We start from the raw sequence: 14,742 nt of genomic DNA on the forward strand, positions 1-14,742 counted from the left end.
AATAACACTTACATTCTGCCAGCATTCCTACTGCCTTACACTTTTTCAGTCTGCACTCTTGACATTTCCTACGCATGTACATGTCCATTTCACAGTGGCCACCATTCTTGCAGTGATATACTGCATTTTTGGTGATACTACGTCGAAAAAAACCTAATAACAAAAAAAGTACTTTTAAAATTTCACTATTAATGGGGCACCTGGGTGGCTCAGAGGGTTAAGCCTCTGCCTTTGGCTCAGGTCATCGTCCCAAGGTCCTGGGATTGAGCCCCACATCAGGCTCTCTGCTCGGTGGGGAGTCTGCTTCCTCCTCTCTCTCTCTCTCTTCCTCTCTCTCTCTCTCCCTGCCTCTCCACCTACTTGAGATCTCTGTTTGTCAAATTAAAAATAAATAAATAAATAAATAAATAAATAAAATGTCACTATTAAGTATTTTTAGGGTTTTGTTTGTTTAAGATTTTACTTATTTGACACAGAGGGAGCAAGAGAGCACAAGCAGGCAGGCAGAGGGAGAGGGAGAAGCAGACTCCCCACAGAGCAGGGAGCCTGATGTGGGGCTTAATGTGGGACTCAATGTGAGGTTTGCTTCTGGGACCCTGAGATCATGACCTGAGCCAAAGACAGATGCTTAACTGACTGAACCACCCAGGAGACCCATTTTTTAAATATATATCTTCCTAGTAGAGCTAAGTAATCAAAATAACTAAATTATTTCAATAAAATGCTTTTTTCCATCAGTAAGATTCAATTTAATATATGTTTATATTCCCTCATGATTGATATCTTCTATTCCAAGGCTGTTTCTTTCAATAATCACATCTAGAAATTAAACAAAATAGCTCCATCAATTAAGATAATTTTCTATTTTAATACGACTATAATATATCATCTAAAGGCCTTTTTACAACTATGTTGTACAGAATATCAGGATTCCATGAAGCGTCTCTCAAGGTGCCCTTGAAAAAATATACGCTCCTGGAATTAAGTCAATCAGAGAAAGACAACTATCAAATGATCTCCCTGATATGAGGAAGTGGAGATGCAATGTGGGGGGCTTGAGGGGTAGGAAAAGAAAAAATGAAACAAGTTGGGATCGGGAGGGAGACAAACCATAAGAGACTCTTAATGTCACAAAACAAACTGAGGGTTGCCGGTGGGGGGTGGGGAGGGCCTAGGGAGAGGGTGGTTGGGTTATGGACATTGGAGAGGGTATGTGCTATGGTGAGTACTGTGAAGTGTGTAAACCTGGCGATTCACAGACCTGTACCCTGGGGCTAATAATATATGTTTATTAAAAAATTTAAAAATTATTTTTAAAAAATCACAGAGCTAAAGAGAAAAAAAAAGAATATATGCTCCTGTAAAACTATAAGGAAAATCTCTTTTCTTTTCTACTCATATTACCACCTCAACCATACAAATAGGAAAAGTTATTCTTTGAAACTTACTTCTCTATCCTTCTTCCTTTTTTAGCACTCACCCAGGTTAGAAAACATTTTTAGGTTATTTGGTCTGAGACATTGAATAGGCTGTGGTTTGTGTGTGTATGTGTGTATGTCTGTGTGTGTGTGTGTGTGTGTGTGTGTGTGTGTGTGTGTGTGTGTGTGTTTTGGTGGAGGTGTCCATATTATCCTTTTCACTTCCTAAATCCATGCATAGCAGCCCCCCTTCTCATTTCCTCTTTCATTCCCTATTCCTACGCAGTAACCTCTGCTATCTTCCTCTTAATCCATTCCAAGCAGTAAAGTTGACAATCTTTGTCAATGCCCCTCTTAGAGACCTGCCATACTCTTTTTTTCTGTAGACCACACTTGAGAGTTTTGTGATTTAAATTCATCAAAGGAAGTAGAAATATCAGCTTAAGTTCTAGAACCATGCCTCATCTTCCATCTAGCTTTTTTTTTTTTAAGATTTATTTATTTATTTAAAAGAGAGAGAAAGAGCAGTAGAGAGAGAAGACAAACATGAGTGAGGGTCAGGAGAGGGAGAAGCAGGTTCACCACTGAGCAGAGAGCTCAATGTGATGTGGGGGCTGGATCCCAGGATACGGGGATCATGACCTGAGGTGAAGGCAGGCGCTTAACCCAGGGGCCCCTTCTTCCATCTAGTTTGAACAGCAAGGCCCTGCCTCTTAAGAATAAGCAAATACTTGCCCAGCTATTCTATTCATAAAGCTGGTACCTAATTTCCCACAGTCTTCATTTGGCTATTCTTTGTGAGGGATGAGTTGTGTGATTCTGACAGCAAATCTTCACCCTGATCTTCTAAACAGACATGCTTAACAAGATGCATTGCCTAATCATTTCCGGGTTCTGTCACAACATTGCAATTGTAAATAAAAACATTGCAGGAGTGTTTCAAACTTCATCAAGGACTCAAAACTTCATCAAGGACTATTTTCACTCTTTGAAAATTCCATTGTCAATTATGATCTTCACTTGCAAGCCTCCCGTTTGTTTTCAGAAAAGCATTCAAAGAAATTAAAATAGCATCATAGAAATCATTTAATTCAAATTCCCTTCTAATGCATGAATTATATCAAACACATGAGAAGATGGAGAAGTTAACATTCAGATATTTTTAAAAATCATTTTTTTCTTAAAGATTTTATTAATTAATTAATTTATTTATTTGACAAAGATAGAACGCGTATGTGCTGGAGCAGAGGGGTGGAGGGAAGGGGCAAAGGGGAAGGGAGAGGGACAAGCAGACTCTGAGCCAAGCGCAGAGCCTTGCACTCCAGCCTTGATCCCACCACCAGAGATCACAACCTGAGCCAAAACCAAGAGCCAGTCGCCCAACCAATCGAGCCACCCAGGAGCCCCTAAAAATCATTTTCTATTCCAATATCCGATTCATCTAAAACCACAGAAACCTCCTGCAGCATAAATACTGAATTTTCTATTTAAATGTAAAAGTTTTCATCAAAAATGAAAGCTAAATCAAAGCTATTCCATTTTCATGTCTTCTAGGCACGGATTGACCACTTTTAAATATATCATTAGCTCTCTCTGGTTTTATTTTTCACACTCTGAAAAATAAGAGTATTCTTACACGCCTAAACTTCTATGACTCTTCAGTAAACACTAGGACTTTCAGTTTGATTTTAACTTTTTCCTTACCCTTGCAACCTTCGCAAGTAAGTGCATTATAATGATATCCTGATGCTTTATCACCACAAACTACACAGAGTTCTTCCTGTCGCTTAATCCGAATAGAAGAGTGAGTGAGTCTGGGCCTTTTTGTTCCAGAATAGCCATCTTCAGCATCATGGTCAACCACATAAGTGGGTTTATTTAGTTCATAGGAACCAAATACACACTCTCCACCACCAAACTGTGGATCCAAGCTGTAAGTGTTGAAATGACTTTGTAAAGATTGGGACTGCCAAGCTGTTGGAAACTGGACCGTAGAATACTGGCAATAAGCTGATTCTTGAAAATCAGTGTCGTGCAGCTGATAGTTGATTTGCTCTGGCAGAATATCTAGTTGTTTTAATATAAAAAAAAAAAAAGAACAAACGGTAAAAAGTCAAAATTCCATAATTATTTTCAAATGTCAAAGAGCTGTGTGCTCAACAATGAGTTCAACATGTCCACTGCGTCGCAAGGACTTGCTGGCCAGCACCAGGAGCGAGGAGCGGGCAGTAAACTGATTTATCCTGCTTCATAAGTGCTGCCATTCCAGGGGTAGGCGGAGGTTGCTCTGGGGCTGGGAAAAAGGCCAGTCTGTTGCTAATGGCTTACGTATCAATCCAGTCTCCCTTCTTAACTAGAAATGTGTATTTCCCCTTGTCTGGAAGGAAAGAAGGCTTTCCCAATCCTTTGCATTTCCCTTGTGTGGATAAAGTGGTTTGCAGTACAGTCAGGTCAGTAAAGACATGAATTAATAAATTATCCCACCCCCCCCCAAAAAAATCAAACTAAAATACAATTTTACTTGGTTATTTCAAGCAAATATATGTATGTGTGTGTGTATATATATATATATGTTTTTGTTTGAACTCCCATTAAATATACCTTAACACTGTCCTTTGCCATTTGTACACCTGATTTAAATTACTAGTTTCTTTTGCATTTTGTTGACTAACAATTCTAACTATCAATTATCTGGGGATAAATTTGCCTGCTTTACCAGGTTACTATAAGGATGAAACAAAATATGGTATGCAAAAGCATATATAAAATATAAACTAATGCTTAATGAATATCATTATTATAATTACCAGAAGCTTCCAAACACCAACTTACTTTCTTTTTTAAGATTTATCTATTTATTTCAGAGAGAGTGCGCACATGTGCGAGCTTGGGGAGGGGCAAAGGGAGAAGGAGAGAGAATCCTTGGGCAAACTCCCCACTTGATTCCTGGCCCCTGATGATGTGGGAAACAGGCAGAAGAGAAAATTATTAAATTTCCTTACCCACTGACAAGCCCTCGAAACAGGCAGAGTGACATTTCTCTAGGGACTCAACTACTCCACCTTAATGCTTTGCTAAGGGCAAAGGGCAATCCTAGCCTGAGGACCCCTACCCTCAACCAGGATCCTGAAGTCTACTTTAACAATTCCTTTGAAAACTTCCTTTATCTCAAAACTCTCCAAGCATATGACCACTGATACACATCTAAAGGTTCTCACCAACAAAGGCTTTATTACTGGTAATGAATAACCTTTTTCCCCAACAATATCTAGCCCCTCAATGTCCTGGAAACCTTGCTTACAAAATTCCTTGGAGACTTACACCATCCCTGACCCCCTCCCAACTTGTAAGTCATATAATGGGCCGCTCCTCACAACCCCAGGTAGCAGCTCTTTCTGCCCATCGGTCCTGTCCCTCTGCTTTAATAAACCACCATTCTGAACCATAGATGTCTCAAGAATTCTTTCTTGGTCATTGGCTCTGGACCTGACCCCACTAAACCTCCCTTATATTCTAAAACTTCATCACTGAGATCATGGTCTGCACCAAAATCAAGAGCCAGCCTCCTAACCAAACTGAGCCACCCAGGTGCCAGGGATGGCGTAAGTCTCCAAGGAATTTTGTAAGCAAAATTCTGCTTTCAGGAAAATTTCTAAGTCTAAATCCAGAAAATTGGCTCCAAAAGGACCCAGGAATACTGAATATCTATATCTGTAACTAGTAATATTTGTACTTTTCCTGATGCTGAGTCAGGTGATTTTTTTTTTTTAAAGATTTTATTTATTTATTTGACAGAGATTACAAGTAGGCAGAGAGGCAGGCATAGAGAGAGGAGAAAGCAGGCTCCCTGCTGAGCAGAGAGCCCGATGTGGGACTCGATCCCAGGACCCTGAGATCATGACCTGAGCCGAAGGCAGCGGCTTAACCAACTGAGCCACCCAGGTGCCCCAAGTCAGGTGATTAAACTTACTTTTAACCTCAAAATTATACCACCAAGATTGGTAAACATAATTTTTTATTAACGCACATAATTCACTTGCAATCTCATAGCATTCACTCTAATGCTAAGTGTTGAATAAATACTAATAATAACCTAATATAAAAAGAAAGGTTATCAGTAAAAACAATGTAACTTTTTTTTTATTAAAGAGGGCCTTTCTTGAATTAGTGTCAAAAGACTGCATAATACTAGCTGATGTTCCATTAGCATGGAAATTAGAATTGAAGCCCTAACCTTTACCTTAACCCTAAAAGAAAACGGCATTTAAATTTATATAATGGGCATTAAGGAGGGCATGTGATGTAATGAGCACTGGGTATAAGACTGATGAATCATTGACCTCTACCTCTGAAACCAATAATACATTATATGTTAATTAATTAAATTTAAATTTTCAAAAATTTAATAAATAATATTGTAAGGGCCTATTTAGCCAGAACGATTCCATCTCAGTTAAACAGTGGTTTTGTTGTTTCTGCAGTAAAACTTAAACTGACCTTACCCCCCACCCCATCCTGATGCCAGGGGAACTTACTTAAAAGCAAGTCCAGGAAACAAGTAAAATATGGTCGACCAGTCCCTGATAACAGAGCCCAAATACAAGGGCGGGTCAGGCCAGGTGGAGACATCGTTAATCACTATCTCCCTAAAAAAATGTGGGCCCGGGCTGCCTGGGTTGTTCAGTGGGTTAAACCTCTGCCTTCGGCTCAGGTCATGATCTCAGGGTCCTGGAATCAAGTCCTGCATCGGGCTCTCTGCTAGGCAGGGAGCCTGCTTCCTCCTCTCTCTCTCTATCTCTCTCTCTCTCTCTCTACTTGTGATCTCTCTCTGTCAAATAAATAAAATCTTAAAATAAAATAATGTGGGCCCCACCTTTTGGGCACCTTTTGGGTGCCAATTCTGACCAAGGTGATACGCTAGTTCAAATAGCTACTATAGGGTGAATTTAATTCAATTGGCCACCTGCGTGTGACCTAGCAGGACTATGCAACTTTCACTGTGTGTTACAATCTCATTGGCCACCTGTGTGTGGCCAGGCTCAAACACATGGCCATTGCCCTTTAAAAGTTAGTCTGTGAGGCTGGGAGGGGTTGCTCTCTCTGTAAGAGGCGGCCTCGACCCGTGGACTTGATTCTCTGTGCTGGCGAAAAATAAAGCTTAGCTTGACCTTCGCTTTGTATCAGTCTCGCTCCTTTGATCATGGACCCTAACAATATAAATAATAAATAAATTAATAATTTTTAAACCCACAAAAAACAAAAGATTAAAAAATTTAATTAAGTTTATCTTATAGCCTTAGTCTTTTTGGAGAAAATTCCTTTTGTATCCTGCATTGTTTCTATTTCTTTCCCTTTGATAAAAATCTTATATTAAGATGAAAATTTCAAGTATATGAAATAACTACTCTGAGCCACATTTACTGAATTGCATGTGAACTATCTTCAGCTAAACCCTAAAAACAAATTCTAATTTGCATGTTAATTCAAATTTTAAAAATCAAATACAATTTTAGACTATCAGGCTTTTCTCTCTTTACATTTGATTCTTGCTTACAACATTTTAGAGTTATTGATTTTTTTGAAATTAATTACATTCCTTTGTAAGAGAATGATTTTTTTAAGTTTTTATTTTAATTTCTCTTGTAGGGAAAAACTTAAACTCTTTGGTTTGCTTGTTAATTTCTTAAAAAAAAAAACTCTGCAATTAACCATAATGTCACACAAGAAGTGTTTTATCAACCATTATACCATAGCTTTTTGTTACATACCATAGTACTGCACTGGTTCAGCAAAACAGTAACCATCAGATGTAGTGACATAAGAATTTGCCATTCTCTGCTCCAAGTCTCACTTATTCATCAGTGAATGCTGAAATAGAACTGAAGGAAACAAAACTTTTGCAGACTCTTTGAAAGTATGCTCATCAAGTCAGCATGATTTTATAAAAGTACAATACTATTTTTGAAAAATAAAGAGTTTAGTAGAATTTTTACACTAGACATTTCTATTTACCCTTTAACTGGAAGAATATTGAGTTCTCATATCTCTACACACCAAATTATTAATTCTGCCAATTTTTTATTGCTTGGCTTTTTACAAACAATTCAATAAATCTTGGTAATAATGAAAGTGGCTTTTGAAAGTTTACCAAGCTTTGGTGTTAGGCTTCATATACTGCTTTTGCTACTTATTTATGGGTCATTCATTAAATCTCCTTAAACCTTAGTTTCCTCATTTGTAAAAGAAAAGTAATAAAACCTTCCTAGCAAAGTTGTTGGCGGAGTTGAATTAATATATGTAAAATCTAGCACAGTTCTTAATAACTCATTCTTATCATCACTATTCTAATAGTTCCAAGATCTCAGTGTTCTAACTTTAGATGAATTGGGAAGAAAAATTAGACTTTTTCATGAAAGAAATTAAAGAATAGGAAAAAATTGCTTTCATAGCATTTGTTTTTATCTTCTAAATCTGCTCTATTTTTTTAGCCCTGTGATATGCTAAACATTAAAATACTAATTTTGGCTCGCTTGACTAATTAAAATTTTCTCTTCCAAAAAAAAGTTATGGATTACTGGAAAAAGTGTTATACTTTTTAATAGTAAAGTCTAAAACTAAAATGAACAACTCAGGAAACAACAGATGTTGGCAAGGATGCAGAGAAAGGGGAACGCTCTTACACTGTTGGTGGGAATGCAAAGTGGACAGAGCCACTCTGGAAAATAGTATGAAGGTTCCTCAAAAAGCTAAAAATAGAGCTACCCTACAACCCAGCATTTGCACTACTAGATATTTATCCAAAGGGTACAAACATAGTGATTCTTGAAAGGCCACATGTACCTCAATGTTTATAGCAGCAATGTCCACAATAACCCGCATGCCCATCAACAGATGAATGGATAAAGAAGATGTGGTATATGTATACACATACAATGGAATATTACTCAGGCACCCACAAGAATGAAATCCTGCCATTTCCAATGACATGGGTAGAACTAGAGGGTATTACACTAAGGGAAATAAGTCAGAGAAAGACAAATATATGATTTCACTCATATGTGGAATTTAAGAAACAAAACTGATGAACATAGGGGAAGGGAATAAAAAATAAGATGAAAACAGAGGGAGGCAAACCACAAGAGACTCTTTTAACTTTAGGAAACAAACTAAGGGTTACTGGAGGAGAAGGAGGTGGGAGGATGGGGTAACTGGGTGATGGGCATTAAGGAGGGCCCTTGATGTAATAAGCACTGGGTGTTATATGAAACTGATGAATCATTAAGTTCTACCTGTGAAACTAATAATATCAAATATGTTAACTAAATGGAATTTTTAAAAATTTTAAATGGTAAAGTCTAAAAATCATAAGCTTTTATAAGAAAAATTATTCACAGGGGCGCCTGGGTGGCTCAGTCATTGGTGTCTGCCTTCAGCTCGGGTCATGATCCCGGGGACCTGGGATCCAGCCCTGCATCCAGCTCCCTGCTTGGCGGGAAGCCTGCTGCTCCTTCTCCCACTCTCCTTGCTTGTGTCCTGCTCTCGCTGTCTCTCTCTCTCTCAAATAAATAAAATCTTTTTAAAAAAATTATTCACAATCTAAGATGAACCCTTAACAGGAAAAACTGTTTGTTTTTGTTATTACCTAGAAAGGAACTCCAAAAATTTCAATAAACTTCAACAGGAAATCACAGCTTAAGAAATTGAAAATTATTTGAAGAAAATAAAGGTCACTCTAAAGTCCATAGTCTTTTATAGCTTTATCCTCTCTATTAAAGATAAAGACAGTTTTCACCTTTAAAAAGAACAAAAAAAAAAAAAAAAGAGAGAGAAAGGAAAAGAAAATGGGTTTTAAATCATGCCAAAAAATTTATGTGACAAATTTCTTAGCCTCTGAGATTATATTGAAAAGTCTGTTCCTTTGATTTATTATTCATGTGTGAACTTCATGGCTGAGGTTTCTATATCCATGAAGATGAAGATGATTTAAATAGTAATATCTTTGAAATGTGTCCCCTTTATCATCTAATAGAATATATGTTCTTCTAAAAGCACTTGAAACTCCCAGTCTTCTGACAGCACAGCAGTAGTCCTTTAGAATAAGCACTGGATGAAAGGGATGAAGCAAAAACCAGTGCCTCCGGCCAAAAAAAAAGTGAAATTTTAATACAAAGTTTCCCTTGAAAAGTCAGGACTAAAATCAGTAAGATCAGTCAGTCAACACTTCCGTGTTTCCATATTGCAACAAGTCAATTAGCTCACCATATAAAAACAATTCTGGGGACACTTGGGTGGCTCAGTTGGTAAAGCAGCTGCCTTCAGCTCAGGTCATGATCCTAGCGTCCTGGGATCGAGTCCCACATCGGGCTCTTTGCTCAGCAGGGAGCCTGCTTCTCCCTCTGCCTCTGCCTGCCATTCTGTCTGCCTGTGCTCTCTCTCTTCCCCTCTCTCTCTCTGATAAATAAATAAAATTAAAAAAAAAAAAACAATTCTGAATGTTATCCATTTAATATGTGATACTTTGTAGCAATGGTTCTGTTCAGTTCTTTCCAAGCTTCTCTTTTGAGCCTCAGTTAACATTTAGAAAATTAAAAATGAATCTGAAAACTTGAAGTTACTCACTCTTCTTTAAAAATTGCTGCACTTACTATTAGGCTTCATATAATATTGGACATCTGAAGAAGATTGAAAATTAAAATTGGTACTACTTAGATGCAGACTTCACTGAATGAGAGTTTGAGAAATAATATAGAATGAACCAGAGGTAGCTCGTTAAAACAAAACTGGTGCTATCCTAACAAAGACACACAAAAGTATTTTACAGTGATCCCACTATCAGGGTTCAAATTGTAAATAATAGTGTTCTGAAACCAAATCCTTTCAATACTGTAGATAAACACTCAAAAATATTATCTAAAGTAGACCTGTTTGGTTTTTTAAATTTTTTTTTAAGATTTTATTTCTTCATTTGACAGACAGAGATCACAAGTAGGCAGAAAGGCAGGCAGAGAGAGAGAGGGGGAGAGAGAGAGAGAGAGAGAGGAGGAAGCAGGCTCCCTGCTGAGCAGAGAGCCTAATGTGGGGCTCTATCCCAGGACCCCGAGATCATGACCTGAGCAGAAGGCAGAGGCTTTAACCAATTGAGCCATCCAGGCGCCCCTGTTTGGCTTTTGTTTTGTTTTGTTTTGTTTTGCTCTTTTCTGTTAGGCTTCTTTTAAAGTTTATTTATTTATTTAAGTAATCTCCACATCGAAAGTGGGATTCGAACCCATGACCCCAAGATCAAGGGTGACATGGCTCTTGCCTAAGCCAACTAGGCATCCCAAAGCAGACCTATTTTTATGTACTAGTTATATTCAGGTCATTTATGGGACATATACATAAAAAGACTTTGATTAAAAATATGCCTTTTAAAATATAAAATATTTATGTTTTATATGCTCATAGTAATATTGATTATTTTCTACAGAAAATTTTTCACTATGTGTTCTTCAGTATTTTAGATGTTTAATAGAAGTATTATAATATGTATGCATAATAAATACTTTCAGAAATAAAGTATTCATAAAATTAGTTTAAGAACACTCAAGTAGATTATTAATAGCATAGAGGGAAGTATGTAATTAAAAACTTCCTATCTTATTAAAAAGAAAAGTTACAGTAATCCTGGAGTGATTCTGTTTTGTTATCTTTCCTAGTAAATATTTATTTAAAATAAAAATAACTCAGTTAAGAGAGGAGCTTTTATCAAGAGGATCAATTTAGCATGGGCAAAGTCTATATTTTTTTCATTAACAAATACTTTAGATTATAATAGATTTTTCATAGATTATAATAGCTATTTTACTGAAAAGATACTTAATTGCAGAAATGAATTTGCATCTCCTCTGCCTTAACTAGGTATTGTGCTAAGTAAATCTTCATATGGCTAGAACTTTACCAGGAAAAACATATTGACTCCAGAGAACTATATCCTCCACATGTTAAAGAACTTTACAGTTTTTATATTTTTACTCTTGCAATATATGTCATCTGAATCATGAATAATACATTGAATAAAATTAATATAACTGAAAAGTAGATGGCTTCATAAGAAAAACTGAAAATTTCAGTTTTCACAGTAGTCTCTATCAAAAAAAAATAAATGATAGTGCTCTATGATACATAATTATAAAAAATTTTTTACAGCAGAGCCTCTTTGAGCCAAAGTTCTCTGAACTTATTGGAACCAAGAAAAATGAAAATGAAACGGATATATTTGAATAACAGCACAAATGAAGGCTTCTTGATTTTTTTATAAGAATCTGTCCTTTAACCTTAGAATACTGGGAAGATTTTATATGCTGAAGTTTTCACATAGAGTTTTATTATACAGCTTCATTGAGATGTAATTTACATAATATAAAATTCACCTTTTAAATTGTACAATTCTTCGTTTTTAGAATATTCACAGAGTGTGTAACTATCACTACCATTTAATTCCAGAGCATTCGTATTACTGCAAAGTAAAATTCCCTACCCATAAGCGATCACTTCCCATTCTTTCCTCCCCCAATCTCTAGCACAGTTCCTATGTATTTGCCTATTTTAGACATTTCATATAAATGGAATCATGCAATTCCATATACAGTTTTAAATGAAAACAGTATTTAATTAATATTATGTCAAGTAATTTTCACAGCTTAAGAGAAATCAGACTATAAATTTAGAAAATTTGTGACTATGAAATAAATATATACTTCAGAGATCTAGAAATATATTTTGTGTCCATAAAAATTTTTATACTTTGTATAACCATAGCATTTTGAGTAGAAGTTTAATTCCCAGAATACACCTTTATCAGAATATATTTCAATATATTACATATATTGAATATATATAAAATATATAACTTGATATATTTCAAGTTGCCTTGAGTTCACATATAACCTGTTGTTTCAAAAAATAAAATGTATTTTAAGAAGAAGTTCTTGATTAAAAACAAGTTTCATTTTAAAATGTAAGAGTAAATATCACCGTGAACCAACTTACATTATTACATCAAATGTCACCTGGAGTCCAACCACAGTCCAAAATTGCCTTGTCATTCTTCAGGAGAAGACCAATCACTGTATAATCTAATTAAATTTCTCATCTTCAAGGAGCAAATGCTTTTTATAGTTTGACTATCATAGTAACAACAATTGGCTTATTCATTTCGCAAAAGCTAAATGAATGATGGTAGAAACTAAATAGAGTTCCAAAAATACCCTCAACCGCTTACAGTTTAACAATAGTTTCAATTGCCCACAAAATTAACATTCATATTTAATTGAGACAGCATAAAACTATAAAATTTGGGGTTTTGAGGGAAGACAAAATACTCACAGTTAAACAATATGACTAGAGATTGTCCTTTTCCTCGCAGAACAAGTATAAATAGATTTAACAACAACTTCAACTTTCCAGCTGGAGCAAACTGGACCTTTTCCCTATTTATCAAGGAGCCAAGAGGGGGGGCACTCTGCATACACTTAGGCTCCAGACACTCTGCAGAGCAAAGCTTCAGCTCTATCTCAGAGACAAACTTCCCACACAATCCTCTCTTAGGTCAAGACAAGGGCAGTTATTATTTGACATAAATCAAATAATAACCAGATCATCAGGGATAGAGGTCTTTGGGACCTTCAGGTCACACTCTCCCAGAGTTCTTTATTGTTTACTTAATAAATATTTTGTTTTCTTGATTAAATTTGACATTCTCCCATTTTGGTTACAAAACACTGGGTCTCTAGAAACTACTAAGCAATATGCACAGGAAAGGAAAACCCCTCATTAATTCAAACTCCACTAATACAGGTGTTACAACAATTCAACTTGAAGTTGATCTCTGCATTCCCTACCGAAAAAAAGGTGTTAGCCCAATTATAAATGTGAATAATAATTAAGATGGGTACAAGTCATCTAATCCAACCCTCTCCATTTTTTGGCTTAGAAAAACTGCCACACAGATAGATACTACTCCTTTTTCAGGGGCTCATCACTAGTTAGTGGCAGAGGTTAAACTCAGTGCAAATGCAAACAGTTGAACAAGATATGTAGGTAAGTTCACCATGATTTTTTAATGTCATCTACATGAACAAAGCTTGTTGGATACCAGGGTCATGGTCTCACCTCTGCAAGGCATTTCTACAGAACTAAGGTTATAAATATATTCCACAGCTACACTACCATTCTCCTGGTCCCCTCTCTGCTGACTCGTTTATTTTATAGGACTGTAGGCTGTAGTCTCTGTCCTCCCTGGTCCTAGTGTCACATTCATGTGGCCTGGGATACAATAGTCTACCTTTCTTGGCACTTGATCTCAGTCCACATTCAGTTTCTGACTTCACAACTACTAAGTTGATGCTGACTTCTTCAAGGGTCCTTATCTATTACTGGGAAGAATTCATAATAAAATCTCCAAGTCATGTCACATGAGTTTTGTTTCTCTTTTAAGATAATAGTCCCTGGATCTATAAATTTTAATCAGTGAACCAAAGAATAATAGTCTCAGCATTATAATTCATTTATTTGATTCTAAAATATTCCAAAAACAGGCTCCAAATTATGTCTTAAAAGAAGTGACACTCTACTAAAAACCTTACAATGAAAGACAGCAAAACAAACAGACAGTACTTGATGTGTTTTAAAAGCAATGCTTAACTTCTAAATATTTATCAGGGACATTTGTTTCTTAAAAAAACATATTTTTAAAAGAACTTTAGCCTTTTCATTATTGTATACAAGTATCACGGATAATTTATAAATTCTTTTATCATTGTTTTTTATTTTTTAATTGAGTATAATTTTATACAACAGTATATTAGTTTCAGATTTAAAACAAAATTATTCAATATTTGTATATATTGTGAAAATACTAACATAATAAGTCTGATAAACCTCTGTTACCATACATAGTTAAAACATTTTTTTTTGTGATGAGGATTTTTAAGATCTGCTCTCTTAGCAATTAGCAAGTATGCAGTATAGTATTATTAAGTATAGTCAATATCTTCTACATTACATCTCCATGACTGATTTATTTTACAGCTGGAAATTTGTGCCTTTTGATCCCCTTCACCCATTTTGCCCACCCTCCACCCTCCAAACCCCAGCAACCGCCAATCTGTTTTCCGTATCCATGAGGCTGATTGTTGTATTTTGCATTTTTAATATTTGCCCTTATCTGACTTACTTCATTTGGCATAATGCCCTTGAGGTCCATCCATGTTATTGTAAATGTAAACTGTATATATATGGTATATGTATGTATTATATTGGTGTCTATAGAGTATAGATAGTATAT

The 14,742-nt window shown here is 36.0% G+C and overlaps 1 protein-coding gene across 8 annotated transcripts in view; it reads right to left on the bottom strand.

Moving 5' to 3' along the window:
• LOC309841682 (bile acid receptor-like) overlaps nt 1-14,742 on the bottom strand; it is a 53,699-nt gene that overhangs the window by 7,400 nt on the left and 31,557 nt on the right. The window contains exons 1-5 of one of the 8 annotated variants that reach the window (XM_082684987.1): nt 12,783-12,954; nt 12,447-12,549; nt 7,187-7,297; nt 3,123-3,485; nt 13-153 (exon numbers count right to left, since the gene is read on the bottom strand). In XM_082684987.1, the coding sequence (XP_082541113.1) occupies nt 13-153; nt 3,123-3,485; nt 7,187-7,250 (568 nt within the window). In that variant the 5' untranslated portion in view covers nt 7,251-7,297; nt 12,447-12,549; nt 12,783-12,954. Of the gene's footprint in view, nt 1-12; nt 154-3,122; nt 3,486-7,186; nt 7,298-9,060; nt 9,109-12,446; nt 12,761-12,782; nt 12,955-14,742 lie in introns of those variants that run through there. The other 7 variants (XM_082684986.1, XM_082684988.1, XM_082684989.1 and 4 more) reach the window with 7 other exon arrangements.

The sequence above is a fragment of the Mustela nivalis genome (assembly GCF_964662115.1).
Source record: "Mustela nivalis genome assembly, chromosome: 10".
Taxonomy (NCBI): Eukaryota; Metazoa; Chordata; class Mammalia; order Carnivora; family Mustelidae; genus Mustela; species Mustela nivalis.